The 18,722-nt window shown below is 37.6% G+C and overlaps 1 protein-coding gene across 1 annotated transcript in view; it reads left to right on the forward strand.

Annotated features, from left to right (window-relative positions):
- Positions 1-18,054, forward strand: part of APPBP2 (amyloid beta precursor protein binding protein 2) — an 83,265-nt gene extending 65,211 nt beyond the window's left edge. The window contains exons 6-13 of the mRNA XM_056556711.1: positions 2,131-2,220; positions 3,364-3,431; positions 3,525-3,630; positions 3,997-4,121; positions 5,535-5,620; positions 5,924-6,114; positions 6,410-6,575; positions 8,985-18,054. Of these exons, the coding sequence (XP_056412686.1) occupies positions 2,131-2,220; positions 3,364-3,431; positions 3,525-3,630; positions 3,997-4,121; positions 5,535-5,620; positions 5,924-6,114; positions 6,410-6,575; positions 8,985-9,241 (1,089 nt within the window). The 3' untranslated portion in view covers positions 9,242-18,054. The remainder of the gene's footprint in view (positions 1-2,130; positions 2,221-3,363; positions 3,432-3,524; positions 3,631-3,996; positions 4,122-5,534; positions 5,621-5,923; positions 6,115-6,409; positions 6,576-8,984) is intronic.
- The last annotated feature ends 668 nt before the right edge of the window (positions 18,055-18,722 follow it).

An 18,722-nucleotide genomic window follows, 5' to 3' on the forward strand; every position in this document is an offset into this window, starting at 1 on the left:
TTTATCCCCTATGTTACTAGGAAAACTATTCAGGTTGTATACAAGTTATTGTTGTTGTGGGATTAAGACTATATTGGTGTGAAATCACTTTCATTTATCTTGTGACAGGCTTGTAATTCATATATTTGTGGAGGCAGGTGCCCTGGGTGGGGTTCCCCTCTTTTATGGGGCTCCCCCTGTTAGTGCGGTGGCCATTTGGGCCTTTTAATTGATTTTAACTGTACTGTCTGCGTTTTGTATAAATTTATGTGCAATAAAGATTAATTTTTTGAAATACAGGAACGGTGGGTGTGCACTATATTGCGTATCTCTTTTGTCTTTGGTGTAGTACTTGTTGGTCGGTACGCATAGTAGCACCCTTCTAATGTTTATGGTGCTGAGCCCGCCTATTCTTATGTGTATCCAGCCATAGAAGAGCAAATCTCCTCCCTAATCAAGGCCTATTGTCTTGCATCCTAGCAGACTTCTCATTATTATGGCCCATACAGGTGTTACTGATTTAGCACCTATACTTGCTAGTTAGAGGAATACAGCACATTGCACAACTCTTGGCTCGCTCTTATCTCATTTCTCCCTCCTCAGAGGCCCCTTGAACCCTTACTTGTGGGATCTCTCTCTGTCCCTTTTTTTTTTTTTTTTGTAAACAGTGGTAAGAAGGGGAATAGGTGAAAAACCACCGTTCTCACCATTTCATATGTCTTCAGGGCTTCTGCAGGGTTTGCATGGTCAGCATTCATGATGCCTTGTAGTCTGAGCGCATGTTGAGACAAGCAGACTGGTGTGTTATTCCATGTGTGAGCAAGGCCCACCGTCACAGGTACATCTCCATGCTGGTGCCCATCATTATGCAGCGCGTACCTCCACGTGACCCTGCCAGCTTAAGACGCACAATGCAGGACACGCTAGCTGCTGAAGCCTTGAGAGCTGCTCAGCCACCTGCAGAGCCCCCTGAGCAGCTGTACTGGTTCGGGGACGTTTTAACCCAGGACAGGGGACTGGCTCTCTACAGGGGAGAGTACTGGCCTGGGGGTGGGAACTTGCACAGAGGAAGAAGACCTTAAGCAGGCCTCGATCGACCGATCCCCACGAGATCTTCAGTGCATCCATGCACCTCTACTCCATCCCTGTAGGGACAGGAAAAACACTGGGGTGTGTAAGGGGAGGGGCCCTTTTAAACCTCTGTTTCCTGTTCCTACAGTGATAGGAGGAGCAACCTCCATATTTCGTGCCGTCATGAAGGGAGATGCAGGGGAAATGTGGCCCTAAAGTATAGTGTTTTAAAGAGGAATTCTGGTCTGGGACAATGTATGGTATATCCACTGGTTATCCCTTTCTGGTACCTTCTACAATTTCTAAAACGAGGGGTTCTCTGACCCTCTAACTTGCTGGCAGTCACTGGAGCCTATCGGAATGGCTGTTCTGTGCAGTTTGTGTAACTACCATTAATGTTACTGCATGAAAAGCTCAGCTCCAAGAGCATATGTAAGTTTTGGATTTTGAAAACGGCATAGCTAAAACTTCTGGGACTCACACCGATTGGACATTGATGGCATATCCACAGAATATGCCATACATGTCCCGGATGATGAGAACCTTTTTAAATGTTAAGAGTATTAAGTCTCTACATATAACTGGATTTGTAAGGATCTGGTAGATTTGTTAAAGGGAGAATAGTGCACAAAAAATGCGCTTTGTATTTTTTTCCAACCTCCCTTCACACTCCCAACCGCGCCCCCCCCCCCAATACTTCTATGTCAAAATTAAAGCCCTTAATGGCTTTGTAGATGGAAAAAGAAAAGAAAATCCAAAATAAACATTTATTTTTTGTCCTTAAGGGATTAAAAGAGCGTAGAGTGGCTTAAAAGGAAAAAATAGGGAATGTCTGCCTTATCTTCTGCCATGTTTACTGTTCCTTTTCCTGCTGCTCATTGGTTCCTGGTGAAACAGGCAATGTGTTCGTTCTTAGCCAATCAGTGGGCCTCTTGTCTGTTGAGATGTCACTCGAAAACAGTGAGCACTGGGGACCTGAGCACTCTCAGAAAGGCAGTTACAGGGATCAAGCAGTTGAGTATATGTTGTGTTCTGTTGTATACCAAAACTTTTTATTTTTTTCTTTTTCTTTCCCCTAAGGCTTATAAATGGTGTATAGAGGCCATGAGAGAAATTACCAATGGACTACCTGTGAAGGTGATCGTAGATGTTTTGAGGCAGGCATCTAAGGTTTGTGTGCCTAAAAATTATTTATCTGTATTTTTAAAGTTTAAAGCAGAAAACTGGTTGGGAGAGAAGATGCAGGTGTTTCACCCCTTGTCTTTTCCAGAAGAAAAGAAGGGGTGGGGGGTGGTATAAGTATCAGCAACAAAAAAAATACCTTTCTTTGCCAAAAATATGCATCCAGCTATACATTCCTATGTAGTCCCCAACTCAAATGTATGCCACAGCATATAACCACATGTTCAGTTTATTTCAGTGTGCCAAACATAGTCTATATGTGACTAGGTTTGAGGTTTGGCACAGTGGTAAGTACATAAAATTTTATTTTTTTGTGGGTGGCCATGCTTTTGAGTCCCATAATAAACAGTATTTGCTTGGAAATGTGATGGATGTAGTCACTTTAAGGGTAGGGTCACACGTAACGGATCAGCAGCGTATTTTACGCTGCAGATCGACCGGTGACGACCCATTTTGTGCCGCTATGAGCAGGCACACGGGGCCTGCGAGTCGGTGAGTCCGCTCAGACATCGCGGAGCAGCCGCGCAGTGCACTCAGACATCGTGGCTGCTCCGTGATGTCAGTGTTTCGCCAACTCGCAGGCCCCCTGTGTGGACGCTTGTAGCGGCAGAATGCCGCTGCGAGCAGGCCATGGGCGAGGCAGAGGAATGGCAGGTGGCAACAGCTGGTGGCACAAAATGGGTCGGGTAAAATACGCTGTGGATCAGTTACGTGTGACCCTACCCTAAGGCAGTTTTGCAGAATAGTTATAGGTCTGTGTACCAATTGATCACTTTGTCAGTGGGTACCACAAGCTGAAGACTAGTTTCTTTCAGAACATGGGGGGATTTTTTTGGCTAGGTGTAAGTGGCATATTTAAAATTAGAAATAATTTAGGATGGTAGTTAAAAATGCAGTAGTGCTATTCTATCTAACGCTGACCCACCTATAAATTACTGGCCAGTAAAATATAAAAAATACTTACTGGTTGTGAATATGATACTCTTTAATTAGGTTCCTAAAATCACTTTTATAGATTTTGATTGATTCATAGATTTTGGATTGATTGAAAATTTCTGCATGTTTAAATAGAACCATCAAATATGTTTTAATCTGTGGATTTAATCTGTTTAGTATTCATATTTATTTTAGGCTTGTGTGGTGAAGAGAGAGTTCAAGAAAGCTGAACAGTTAATAAAACACGCCGTATACCTTGCTCGGTAAGATTGTTGTCCTCAAGCTTTACTGTTTTTGGACTTTATTATATTTTAAGTTAACTATTGTTTTTGGATTTAATTTTTTCTATTGTTTAGGGAAAATTTTGGCCACAAGCATCCAAAATATTCTGATACATTACTAGATTATGGATTTTACCTTTTGAATGTTGACAACATATGCCAGTCCGTTGCAATATATCAGGTACTGTAGTCATTCTTTTCTTTCATATTGCTGACAATATTAGGGCTAGAAATTTGCAACCTTGAACTGCACAAGCAAAGCTCAACAATATAAAATGGCTAAATGAGATTTTGACAGGAGCGTTAACCTATATACCACTCACACAATGGTGGCACAAATAATTGTGCTTTTTCAAATGTAATACTCTTGCATATAGTCAACTGTTACTACATTAATAAAATTCAAACACAAAGTCACCCTTCATATTTGTGAACAAGCAATTTATAATTTAGCATTTATAAGCCGTGATTTGATTAATAATTTTGTTTGAAATTTGTATAGTTTGAAGGAAAATGTTCTCTCTTAATCCTGAAAATATCTTTGTAGACTGCCCTTGATATCAGACAGTCAGTATTTGGAGGAAAAAATATCCATGTGGCAACAGCCCATGAAGACCTGGCCTACTCTTCGTATGTTCATCAGTACAGTTCAGGGAAATTTGATAATGCATTGTGAGTATTTTGCAACTTTGTTCTCATACACCACTGTTTTCACAGTTTGCTCCTTTGTTTTTTGTTTTTAATATGGTTTTTCAGAAGCAGAAAGTAAAATAAAGAGCTTTTGTTAGAATTTCCATTTCAGAATTCCAAATTTTTAGAAGTGTAACACTATAAATACTGTTAAAGGGGTATTCCAGGAGTTTATTGTTATTTGACTATGCTACAGGAGCTGTGAAGTTAGTGTAGTTCATAATAGTGTCTGTACCTTTTTGTGTGATGGATATCTCACAATTTTTTTTGTGAATATTGCCCCAATATTTATTTTTAACAGCATACAAAATTACTCATGTCTCGGGATTTCCCAGGTTGCAGAGCGTCGAGACCTGACATCACTAGTCAGGTTATCAGAGGGAGCCTGTCCTGCTTCAATTTTGCAACAGCTGTAGGCCCCATGATTAGAAAACTGTTTCAATGGGTGGGGTGGCTGATGTGTGGGAGGAAGGAAAGTGACCTCAAACTTTCAAGCATGGAACTGTGGGATGTGTAGTTTAGAGAACAATATCAAACAGGAAATACCCAGTTCCGGCAGGTAAGTACTAAAATCATCTTATGGTGGATAACCCCTGTAATAATATGTAGGTTGGGCACACTTTAGAAGCAGAATCAGCTGCTTTACAAGTTAAAGGGGTATTACAGGAATTTGTTATCTTTGACTATGCTACAGGAGCTGTAAACTTAGTGTAGTTCATAATATAGTGTGTGACGGTGGTCTTGCAATTCTTATGTGATTTTCGTCCGAATATTTATTTTTAACAGTATACAAAATTACTCAGGTCTTGGGATTTCCCAGGTTGCAGTGTGCAAAGTCAGTTGTGCAAAGGGAGCCAGTCCTGCTTCAATAGGTGGAGTAACTGCCGTGTGGGAGAGATTATTTTGCAACAGCTGTAGGCACTATGGTTAGAAAACCACTGGTCTTTTGAATGGCTGCAGCTTATTTGTGCTGCAATTGGTGGGGTGGCTGATGTGTGGGAGGGAGGAAAGTAACTTCAAAATTACAAGCATGGAGCTATGGGATGTTTTAGTTTGAGACCGAACTAAAACAGGCAATACCCAGTTGACAAAAAGAGAGCCTGGAAGATATGTACTAAAATCACCTTATGCTGGATAACCCCTCTTAAGCGCTGCATAGCGTTACACCATTCTTCCTGCTGTGCAGGGAGCTTCAGCTTCTGACTGTTATGGAGCTGTATTGCACTTGTCTGAAAGGTGAATCCCAAAAGGCATCCTCCTAAATTCATTAGGTGATGTCATTTACTAGATCATGATTAGAGTACCCCTTTAAGTAAAATTTTGTTTCATAAATGCATTAGCTTATTGCATACTTTCTACTAACGTAACTTTTTTTTTTTTTTTTTTTTATTAAAGATTTCATGCTGAGCGTGCCATAGATATCATTACCCATATACTCCCAGAAGACCATCTTTTATTAGCTTCCTCAAAAAGAGTTAAAGGTATGTGTATTCATTTTTCTCATCCTTTTTTGTTTTTCTTTTATTACTTACTGATACTATTTGGGATAGTTAATAAGCGAACATTTGATGTCTGATGCTAATTTTACAAAACACTGTATTAAAAGCCTAGGGCTGCACAGAGTTGACTGATATACATGGCAAAATTGTGGCATTAGTACAGATCTCACACATTTTATTAGGGGATGGCATATTGCTAGGATAGCATGAAGATTATCCACATTAACAATGTAAATGTTGCCGTTCGATTGTGTGTAACTTTCTCTTCTATCCTTTACCCCAAAGCTCTAATCTTAGAGGAAATTGCTATAGATTGTCACAACAAAGAGACTGAGCAAAAACTTCTTCAAGAAGCTCATGATCTTCACCTTTCTTCACTACAACTTGCTAAAAAAGCCTTTGGAGAGTTCAATGTACAGACAGCAAAACACTATGGAAATCTCGGCAGGCTGTATCAGTCCATGAGAAAGTTTAAGGTGAGTAAAAGCTTTCAGTAGTTCTGTTTTTTTTTTTTTTTTTTAAGAAATACTTTCTTTCAGTCTTCACAATAGTTTTTAAGTCCACTCCTGGTTATCTATCTTTGTCTACAGAATTTTAAAGCTGATTCTTTGAAATGGGTTAGTTTTGAAGTATCTTCCACGCTTCTAAGACTAGTTCTATTTGTTACTATGCATAGTGGTAGCATACTCTTTAACATTGTCTGTTTTGTATAACCGCAATTATAAATTCTCTTTTCTAACCTTGTCGTCCACTCTCTGACTTGCCACTTAGGAAGCTGAAGAAATGCACATCAAAGCTATCCAAATTAAGGAGCAGCTACTAGGCCAAGAAGACTACGAAGTAGCACTTTCAGTTGGACATTTGGCTTCTTTGTATAATTATGACATGAATCAGTATGAAAATGCGGAGAAGCTCTATCTTCGGTCAATAGCAATTGGTATGTAGAGTAATATTTTAATTTTGTCTCTTACCATCGCTTTAAAAGAAAACTCACATTGCGAGAGCAGCAATATTCATGAGCTGCCGCTTTCGTTATCTTTAAGCAGCCCACTGACTGCTTTAAGCATAGTATAGGCAGCAAGCAACAGACTTTAACCTTTTAACCCCTTAAGGACGCAGGGTTTTTCTGTTTTTGAATTTTCATTTTTTCCTCCTCATCTTCTAAAAATCATAACGCTTTCAATTTTACACATAAAATTCCATATGATGGCTTATTTTTTGCAGTGATATTAGTCATTTTTCAAAAAAATCCACGTAGAAACGGAAAAAAAATTCATTGTGCGACAAAATTGAACAAAAAATTTCATTTTGTAACTTTTGGGGGCTTCCATTTCTACACAATGCATTTTTCGGTAAAAATAACATCCAATAATGGAGCTACAAGGGAGCAGAGGGGAGTTAAAGGAAATCTGTCATCAGTTTCACCTGCATGGAGTCAGTACTAGGGATCGACCGATTATCTATTATCGGCCGATATTCACGATTTTGGACGTTATTGGTATCGGCAATTACCTTGCCGATAATGCACCGTCCGCACTGCACCGCACCCCCCACCGCATCGTCGCGCGCACAGGGGGGGGGGGGGAGGGGTTTGCGGGGACATAAATAGCCGATAACTTATGCCGGAATATCGGTATAAGTTATCGGCTATCGGCCTTAACCTCCACAGATTATCGGCCCTAAAAAAAGAATCTATATCAGTCGATCCCTAGTCAGTACAGACAGGTAGTGCAGGTGACACTGATTACAACGGTACTTACCAGGTCCTGTGCTGTAGTTCTCCGGTATCTTCAGCTCTGGGCCCGGCTTGGAGCATGGGTGGAGCTTAGTGATGTCACTGCTGCAGTTTGCTAGCAGCGGGACCCAGCAGAGAACAGCAGTGGTGAGGCGACTAAGCTCTGCCCATGTTCAAGTCTGTTGAAAATACCAAAGAGGATTGCCAGAGAACGACAGCACAGAACGGGACAAGGCAAGTACCGTTGTCATCAGTGTCACCTGCACTACCTGACAGTACAGACAGGTTAGTGCAGGTGACACTGATGGCAGATTTCATTTTAAAGTTTATTTTTAGGCAGGCTGTGGACAATGGCAACGTAAAAAAAATTCCACTGGACAACCCCTTTTCACAGTTGCAATAAAATTAGAATATCCATCCTGAAAATATAGCACATAACTTGGGTGCCTAATGTGGTTGTCTAATTATTTAAAACCCAATTTCATTATTATACAGTCATGAAAGTTCTGTTCCCCTGTTTGGTCGTGTGGCAATTCTCTTTATTTCTTCTAACTTCTGCTCACATCACAAACACACTGGCTAGGATACATGGTGAGGCAGTGTACCTTTACTTTAGATGGGAGGAAATATGCTGCTCCTCAATAAACTGATAGGCAGACGCATGCCCAGTATAAATAGTGAGTCCTCTTGGTGATATTCAGGTACCCACAGATGTGTTCACATGCTGCTTCAACATGTCCAGATATGTGAGTAACCTCTTTGTATTCATGCACAATAAAAACATGTTTGATGAAAAAGTGTTACTGTTGTCACTGCGTCGCAAGAAATATACCTTGTTTCCATCAGTGTATCTGTATGAAGGCTTGTTTTTTTTACATAATGAGCTGCATTTTTTATTTATGCAATTTTTGAGGTACATAAGTTAGTAGTTTGTTTTTGCTTGTTTTTGTTTTTTGATTTGAGGAAGGTAGGTGGAGTTTTCTCTTGCATTCATTTTATTGCAGTGACATTAAGATATCTTTTTGAAAGCTAAAACCACTTTTTATGGAAATTGGATTCATATTTTTTTACTTTGTAGATTTACTATTTACCTTTTAGTCACTAGTATACTACATTCAGTCCATTGAACCTAAAGAGGTACTCTGGTGTAGAACTTTTTTTTAATCATCCCCAGGCTGGCAGAAAAACAAAAATCCTGACTTGCCTGCTGCCGCTTCCTCCGTGCTCCCGTACTCTGCTGCAGTCCTCTTCTTATTTGTCAGTGGTTGACGTGTCTCACTGCTGCTCAGCTAATCACACAGCGATGTCCCGCCTCAGCTAGCGATAGGTGAGCAGCTTTGTGAAGTATTGTGCCTCAGCACTGGTCTCCCTGGTGCTGGGACTAAATATGTAACAATGCAGCTCAACCTATCACCGGCTGAGACATGACAACACTGCAGCTGACGCTTAGCTGAACGACAGTACGATGTGTTGACCACCGGCAAACAGGAAAGTAGACCAACCTTTTTCGTGGCAAATATGATTTTATTAGCATTAGTGTTTAAGCATAGTTTGAGAGTTTGCAATCCTCTCTAGACTCATTTTTCTTTTATATTCATGTTTTTATTTCAGGTAAGAAGTTATTTGGTGAAGGTTACAGTGGACTGGAATATGACTACAGGGGCCTGATTAAACTGTATAACTCTGTGGGTAATTTTGAGAAGGTGTTTGAATACCATAATATATTGGCAAATTGGAACCGACTGAGAGATCGCCAGTTTTCAGTCACTGATGCCCTTGAGGATGTAAATGCCAGCCCCTTGTCAACAGAGGAAGTTGTACAATCGTTTCTCATGTCACAGACCACCAATGAAGGACAGCATTGTTAATTTAAGGAGGAATAAAAACTCTTCGACTGTTCCAGCTATTTCTCAACATACTGGGAAAGTTCATACTGTGAAATTTCAGAGAAACACAGATGCAACTCGGTTATCCAGGCCATTTTCCATAGGAGAAAACTAGTCTCCCATCTGCTTGGCTAGTCCCATATGGAATGTTCACATCTTAATCAACTATTTCTACTTATGTCACAGGACAAAGAACTAGTGTTTCATTTTTTTTTTCTTTTTTGCAACTCCAATAGGATGATGCAAATAAAACTGTTAAGAGTTTATAAGATATGTGTTTTCCCTGATTCATTGGGGCAAGGTGTTACATGGATATAAAATACTGCTCGTGCACTCCGCCTATTATTTCATGTTCACCAAAACTCCATTTTTGATATGGCTCACTTGAGTTAATGTTTTTTTACGTCCTGTTGATGCCAGATTTTGAAGGAAAAACAGTGTTCATTGAAAAACCCATAAGGCAATAGCCTGCTATCATCTTCGCTGCTTCCTTTCCTCGCTGCGCATGCTATGTAGAAGAATTCTGTTTTTTATGTGATTCATTTGCTGTGGATTTTAACAGCTTGGCTTGCTGTAAGTTCAGCTCCTTAACGCTTGGCACTAAAAAACACACATAGCTAATGATGGTACAGATATACCCCCAAGTTTTCTTTTCCTTCTGGTTCAAAAGAAATATATTCCAACAAAGTAAAAAAAAAATTCTGCAGCGCCTTAGTCCAGATATTTTTTTTTATTTTTTATCACTAACTGTACAGTCTAAAATGTATACACTGCTATTATGAAGTGCAATGTGGAATAGTCATTCAAATTGTTTGTGCCAAGGAACCCTTACACATTGCAGATAGTCACTTTTATTGCTTTTAATGTTATCATTTATTGTTGTAGAATGGTTTAATATGTAGTGTGTATGTGAGCTGTTGATTAAGACCACATTCATCATGTGTTAGGTAGATGCCAAAAAACACTATCTAGGCCATCAAGCACAAGCAATGCAAACCAGAATTGAAATAGTCATAAGATTCATTGGCAAGCTTTAAAATTTCCATTGGCATTGAACCGATGGGCTTTGCAGTCTAAGATCTGGACATTGAGTTAACACGATGCATACGTATATTTAATGTAAAATCCAAACTGAAAAACAATTTCTATCTGATAGAAAACATTTTATGCCAAACATATTTAGTCTTAATTTAGTTAGGCATAGCCTTGCTAAACAAATATTTGTTAGTAGGGGGTGTAGATCTTGTGATAAGTCTTGTTTGTGGACTGCAATTGTGCACAGAGTTAAGGCTATGTTATGTACTGGCTATAAAATGGGTTCCTTAGTTTTTGACAGGCCTTCAAAGGGTCATCAGACATACATGCTTGTATTGTATTATGGATGTGTATCATTGTGCATTGAAGACAGGCATTTTGGGTGCTCTACTAGATGAATGGTTCTTGGCTGCTACTTTACCTAACACCCCATTTGTACTTTTAGTTTGTTTTAATTTTTTTGTTCCTCACAAGAAGTGGGCGCTATCTGCTCATGTGTGTATCATAATTTAAAAATGTCCCTGTCTTATTCCCAGCATAATTTTGCCTTTAACAGAATATGTCTAATAGACCTTTGAGATGAGCTTAGGAAATTTGTGGCTATGAAATGTTTGTACACAATGGTCTGTATTTGCTGCTTTAGTAGGCATGCTGGGTAAAATCGTTGTGCCTTTTTCCAATTTTCACTGGTATAACCAGTAAGTGCCTCTTTCTGCTTCTCACACTTATGATGCTAGCAGACAGAGTAATATAGTTATAGATGGGACTAAGCAGATACATATACCCACAAAAAATTCTGGCTGTAAAAAAAAAATATATATATGTAATAAAAAAAATATATAGACATATATAAAAATATATATAGAAATAATATATGAACATTGCCAGGTTTTGAAGGAACATGATAGAATGGAGTAATACCTGGCAGAGTGCATATTTTCGTGCTTTTCAGCCAACAATGACCTCAATTTGCTTGAATATACATTGTTTTTCTTTTGCTACTGAAGTGTAGCTTTAAAAGAAAAAAACTTTCACTTTTTCTTTGGTTCAGTCTGGCATGCTGTATTTTACATGACAAATGCTAGGAAGTACAAAAAAACAACAACATACCCGATAAGGAGTTGGTTATTACTCTGGCCACATTTCAGCATTTGCTTGTATTAGCTGTTGTCTAAATTGTGATTATCGGCAGATGCGTACCTGTGCATAGTTTACAAAACATAAAATCACTAGTATATATTAAATAGAAGTACTATCTAAAAGTAACATTGCATTTTTTACATTTGGTTAATATCCAGTCTGTATATTAGCCTTGGTTTCTGCAATATATCATTAGAATTTATATATCAGTGTTTATCGCCATGGTTACACTTGGTCAAGTTAAAGAGCCTCTTTATTAAATTATACACTTTAAAGAGAACCTGTCATCACTCCCCCCTCACCACAATCTTTCCAGATAGCTACCAGCACTATGTCACATGGCATATCAGCACTATATGTGATGTGAAGCCATAAGTCTCCCTAATCTAAGTGAGCGCGTAATTGAGAAGGCAAAGTTGTTCAGTCATTCATCACATGTTGTATGTGTATAAGCTGACTGCCAAGTGTCTTGCAGGCATTCACAGCAAACAGTTTTCTCAGCTATACTCTCGCTTAGATTAGCAACATAGTTATGTATAATCTGCTTACTAGGTCATTTTATATAGGACAGAAGTTAACTGTTCTATAGCAGGGGATGTGAATTGACAATTTTACTTTAAAGAAATAAGGTACAGTTCCTTAAAGGGGTTACCCAGCTATTAAAATCGTATTCCCGTTCTATGTACTCCTCTTGGCAATGACTGCCATTACGGCCAGTGATTGGCTGAGTGGGCTGTCAGTGCTGAGAGAAGTATGTCTTGGAAAGTAAAGGCCAGAAAGCACAGCAGGGGAGTCGGGGCCCTTTTCGGAGATAGGGGATTTGCTTTTAATAGCTGGATAACCCAGTTCAAGCCAACAGTTTAGCAATATATATATTATATAATATATATTATTAATTATGCCTCACATCCAGCTGAAAAGGATAGCAATATTATCACTGGCTGACGTTCTGAACATTTGGTTGTGCACGCTGCTGGGGTCGGCCATGCCCCCTCGTGCTGTCACGTCAGGCCCCCTCAATGCAATTCTATGGGAGGGGGCGTGGTGGCTGACACGCCTCTCCCATAGACTTTCATTGAGGGGGTGTGGCCTGAAGGCACGGGGGAGTGCGGCTGACCCCAGCATCGTGCACAAAGCGTTTGAAAACTCCTTTTGGATCTAGAATCATTTTTGTCATTTTGTTGTTTAAACATTTTTGTTTAAAAAAAAAAAAAAAAAACACTTGACAAATGTATGAACTGCATTCTGTATTTACACTAAAACTGCAGAAGCCAGAGAACCCTCTGTTTCCTCATTCCTCGGCCATCCCTATGTCCTGTGTGATCATCTAAGATCAATTATGATAGCTTAGTAATACATAGAAGTTGAAAAAGCCAAACAGTTGAACATCTTTAGTTAAACCCTCTTGAAAAAATGATTTTTAGCACAAAATATATGTATTTTGGTAAGAAGGAAGCCTCCAAATGAGGCATCCATTATGTCTTAGAAATGACAATGTATGTACGCTTCATGCTATTATCTTATATTGCAGGCATTCTATGTTAAATGTATTTTATTTATTTAAAAAAATCTTCATTTTTGGTTGAATTAAATGTATGTTTAAATTGACCCAACTACACACTATAATAACTATTATGCTTCATTCTAAGTTCTTTAAAATGTACATTGTGATCTGCATCTCACGGTTTTATTTTATAGTGGGTGTTTTTTTTTTTTTGTAAGAAACTGCATAGTGGGTGCACTTTTCTGCTTGAACGAGTTTATACTGCAATATTAAAAGCTACAGTATTATTGTAATATTTCTTTGTAGCTTTAAAGTGGTCCACAAACAAGTTTGTCCGACATTTCTTTGCATAACTCAGTGTTGGAATCCAAAACTCGCACTAATTTTCATATTTCTTATATGTACTTGTTTTCTTCTATGAAAGTGCTTCCCATAATAAATCTGATCACTATACCCTATATATTTCCACTAAATGTGTTTTACTTTTTTCCATATTGACGGTACTTTATAAAATATAATACTGTAGTAATTGTGTGTTTCAGCAGTGCAAATTTAAAATCTTTAATGTAAAATCTCACTGAAGAATTTAAATACTACTGTAATGTGGCTTCAAAATCAGTGGTAAATGTAACGTGTATGTTGGCTAAAGATGTGATAAATATTTGTAAATAATTGAATTACATCAATATGGAGCCCCCCCTCCCCCTCTTTGACAGTTATTCTTTTATCAAGTTATGACCAGTTGAAGTTACAGCCCATGTGAGGGAGGCACTGCTTACTACAACTATATCTCATCTTTCTGTCCCGGTCTCATTTTTTGCTTACTATTCGCTGTTCAAAGTAAAGTAAGACACAGGCTTTGTTTGCGAAGGCACTAAACTAACGGTCCATAGGGGCAGTAAGATATATTCCTTTCTCACTAGAACACTAAAGGAACTTTACCACAGGTTTAGGAGTTCTGTTTAAGGCTAAGACTGTTTTGTGGAAGCATAACCAAAGTTGCCTTAAAGGCATTCTCCAGGACTAATTTTTTTTACATTTTTTTTTATTTTTTATTGTAAGGATAAAACTGTGCAGTCCTGGTCTTTTTACTGCGTCTTGTATGACAACTCTATCCCATTTACTTGAATGGGGAATAGCTACAATATTAGACGTACCCCTTAGTCTAGAGTAATGCCATTTCTTGAATAAAAACAGCAGACATACGAATATCATTTTTTTTTTTTTTTTTTTTTTCAAATTCTTTTAAATAGATACTGTCTATAGCAATGGTCTCCGATGTCTGACTACAGCTTTGGGTATGCCTGAAGTTGTAGCCCCCTCAGTAGTTGGAGAGCCACAAGTTAGACTATTTTGGAGGAATTTAGTGATGAACAATGCTTTTGCCACTATGATGAGCACCATGTCACAAGGTAGAAGTGGGAACTAAGAGGGAGATTTATCAAAACCTGTGCAGAGGAAAAAGTTGTTCAGTTGCCCATAGGAACCAATCAGATTGCGTCTTTCATTTTTCACAGGCCGTCCTAAAAATGAAAGAAGCAAGCTGATTGGTTGCTATGGGCAACTGGACAACTTTTTTTTATTCTGCACAGGTTTTTCCTAAATCTCCCCCCTTAATGGCTTGGTGAACAAAACATTGAGATCTGAGGGGGATTTCCTGGCCATTGACCCAAAATGTCGATCACATTGAGAACCTGTGGTCAATCCTCGGTTGGGCAAACACAAACAGGATTTGGCACAGAAGCGAATATCTAGCATGATATTCGGCAAATTGCAGAAGCCTTCATGGCTCAACACTTTAAATATTGAGTCATAAACTTAAAATATTTTATCTCTAAAAGTTAAAATATATAAAATTCTTAACTGTATTAAACACTGATGCAGCAAACTTTGTAGAAATCTAAATATGTGCCTCAAATCTTTTGGCCATGGCTGTAGTTGTTTCCGTGGCATACATCTATTTTAAAACAAACATGGGACAGAGTTTCCAAGTGTTGCCTCACATTAGTAGTCTGACACATATTACTAAATTATATTATTCAAAATCCCCAGTGTAGCTTACAGGAGGGTAGTCCATTGGTGCCAAATTATTGCTGATAACCTCATAGGTGAAGGAAAAAATACCCACTTCCTAATTTTTTTAATGGTTTTTATTTTTAAAGTGCCTCCTACATTTTTATAACTGAGATGCTGATATATTTCTGATTTTTCTTTTCTATGTTAAATACATTCCATTTTTTTCATCAAATGACTAAAATAAAGGTTATTTTCTGTTACATCTTAAACATCAAACGCAATTCAGTTTTTTCATATTTGTTTGGTAAGCACTTGTCTGTCTTTTTTTTTTTTCTTTCTTTTTTTATATAGTAAGCACTTGATTTTCCTTTTTTTTCCTTTTTTTTTAAGCTAATGTTTGATTTATAAAGTCTCTTCACATTCAGATATTCATAAAAACTTACTTAGCTACATTTGCTCATGAGTGACTTAAATACATGTTTAGGTGTGTTACCTAAATGTAGAATAGCATGTTTGATGCAAAAATACACTCACAAAATCTCCAGATAGTTTATATTCTTAGGGTATTTGTATGGGGAGATTTTTATTACTATCAAGTATACTCTATGGTCTTTATTTTATGCACTGTGTGAAAGGGGTACTCCACTGCCTCAGTGCAGGTCATGACCACACCCCCTCGTGACGCCATGCCCCCTCAATGCAAGTCTATGGAAGGGGGCATGACTGACGTCACGAGCCACGGCATCCGCACTCAGCGTTCAGAACAAAATGTTCTGATCTCTAAGGCAGTGGAGTACCCCTTTAAAGGATACCATGGTAATTATCTGTAATAAGCAGAAAACTGCCTGGAAATCTTTTTATTGCAGAATCCATGAAAATTATACTTTGGGGTACTATGTTTCACACCTAAAATTTAGTTATGGGACTTACTTTAAATAGCAGTTTAATGTCTCACGTATGGCGTCCAGACTGTAGCATTAAAGATGACTAAACTATAAAAAAAAATATATATATGTTCCTAACAATCTACACTGCAGTGCTGGGATACACAAATCTGTGTGTTCATTAGTGTTCATTATAGAAGGGACTAGTGCCTTTTGCTGGCACGGTCAATAGTTCATACAGATATTTGGACCTTTTTGGTTGTTTTGTAGCAGGCAGTGTTGGCAGATGTGGTCATTGCATGTACAATATGAAGGGATGCCTACCTACTTACAGAATTGCAATGAGAATCTTTTTTTATACATGAGTTCCCTTATGCTCATATTACAGCGGAACAGGGTTTCTGGTTGTTTTTTGTTTTTGTAAATGATGTGCTGTTTATTCAGTAAAATGTAGGCAATGTAAAATATATCAGGATAAGTAAAAGATGCAGAACTTACAGAGAATAGGAGTTTCCATACAATCCTAGATCCAGTGCAGGGATTTGGCTTTTAATAGAACACTGCCATACCTGATAACTCAAGTTTACCACAAATGGGTCCTTCTACTATGATAGGATTCAGAAGGCTGCAGCACTAAACACTACTTCCCAGGACATAGTACATGTTAAAAACCTCATTCTAACCTTGATAGAAAACTCAATATAACCAATGTGAATTAGTTTTACAGAGACTTAAATATTTACAGTTTTACATACATTGGGCTTTCCTAGTTTTTTTTTTTTTTTGTTTACCAGTTTTAAAAACATAAATTTACATTTCTGGCCCTTTGAAAGACCTTTTTTTAACAGTGTGGATTGTTGGTATAAACTGCTCAGCTAGAAGTGCCCTTCCAGTTTTTGGTTAATCCGTCAGTAAGTTTCTTTTTGTTAATTTGTATATCAATTGTTTACATGAAAACTCACTCAGTTTATCTATAAAGATTGACTTTTTGAGTTTCGCTATAAACCTGCTATATTTCTTAAAATGCCATAGACTATGTGCAGGGGCTTCTGGATTTGTGCAAATACCATTTATATGGGATAATTCTTGATGGATTGTTATTGCAAATATTTTCCCATTAACTGTTTTTAAAGAAGTAGATACAAAAAGGTCTTTGTGTTTTGGAATACGGTTATGTTACATTTTGCACTGAGGTGGAAGTGGTTTGATTTTTGTTCAGTTTGTATTTCCAGTCATATGACTGATACTGTGCCAGTCTTTTAGTAATGTAGTTTGTGTACCGTGCATAATGCTTTCTACAAGGTGTACGTTTGATGGTCACGTGCTATGTATTTGTTTCTGTATCTCATGCAGGTGGTCTGTGGTGTTTTATATCGGGCTTGAGAGTTAGACTGGCACTTGTTGTTAGAGGGGATAAAAAGAGTTAACCAGGGTAATGAGTGCCCAGGAAAATGCCGCACATTAAGGCATATTGTCTGTGTACCGGATTTTTTACTAACCATGCAATTTTCTAAGGTCCCTGTATCTGAGGTAGATGAAGCTGCTACCCATATCTAATGCATGAGTGGCCTTAGTGAGTTTGTAAAAACTGAATTTTTTTATGTCCATTTAAAGAAAACTTAACTTAAAATATATACATAGCTATCTAGAGAAAAAAGCAATCATTGGTGCACAGGTTTATTAATAAAAAACATTGCTTGTATTCTTTTGACTTGTTAGTGGTACAGTAATTTCTAAATCAATATACAGTATATGTCACTTGAGACTTTCTATATGATGACAAATGGTAACTTGAGTGTATGGTGAGTACGTCTGTGCAGTAATGTGTGGAGAATACATAGAACTTGCACACATCACTAATATTTTTCATATTCTTTATAAACCAAAACAATTTTTCATGCCCTAATTAACATATTTGTTATAATATTGGGGGAAAAAATACAAAATATATCTTCTAGATGTCTCCTAGTTTACCCAAATGAGACATATCTTGATGTTAAATTTGTGTGAAGAATAACGTTCATACCATACTGGGCATTTCTATGTGCCAGGTTACTTGTGTTCATCCAGCCATACTGAAAATGTTTGTATTTGGCATTGTGATAACATGTAATTGCATTGCTAATAATAAAAAAAGATAAAGATACTGACTAAAATAAACAAATGTTTCTTCTACTACATACTAGTATGTGAATGTTTTTTTTTTCTTTTTTCTTTTTTTTTTTTTACTTATTTCAATAAAAGCTAAATATGGATCTTGATGTATCTTTATAGTTTTACTTATTGGATCATGGGTTGACTGCAAAACTGCATCTACACCAAATATAACATAAGGTAAGTGCAGCACACACAGGGCTAGGTGGGAGGCTGGATTGGGGACTTTAGAACTGTCCATGCCTCTTAGATGCAATACATTGGAAAATGCTTCAACCTTAGAAACACCAACACACTGCCTATGTTAATTCATGCTTGCGGGTTTTTCTTCATACATTTTTATTTATTTAATATGAGAGGCATTCAGAAATTACATGAAAATTGCTTCCTTTTTTTTTTTTCTCTAAAAGCAAAAACTATTTTAAGATGGTTGTACTAAATATATTTTTAGCACAGAATATTGAAATGCACAGTAGTGTGAATGAATGTGCCAAGTCGAAATTGCTGTCAGTCTTTTCCCATACTTTGGTCTGATTTGAGTTATTCCTGCTGTTATTTCTCATTTATGGATGTAAAAAAAAACGTGCTCAATATTTTAACGCCAATGTACAATTTTTTTAACTATTGTATAGCCATATTTTTTAGAAAAATATGGTTTTGTTTTAGACTTTGAAAAGCAAATATTGGTCAGCACATCCTACACAACGATTTTCCATTCACATCACGATTT

The sequence above is a fragment of the Hyla sarda genome, chromosome 2, assembly GCF_029499605.1.
Source record: "Hyla sarda isolate aHylSar1 chromosome 2, aHylSar1.hap1, whole genome shotgun sequence".
NCBI lineage: Eukaryota > Metazoa > Chordata > Amphibia > Anura > Hylidae > Hyla > Hyla sarda.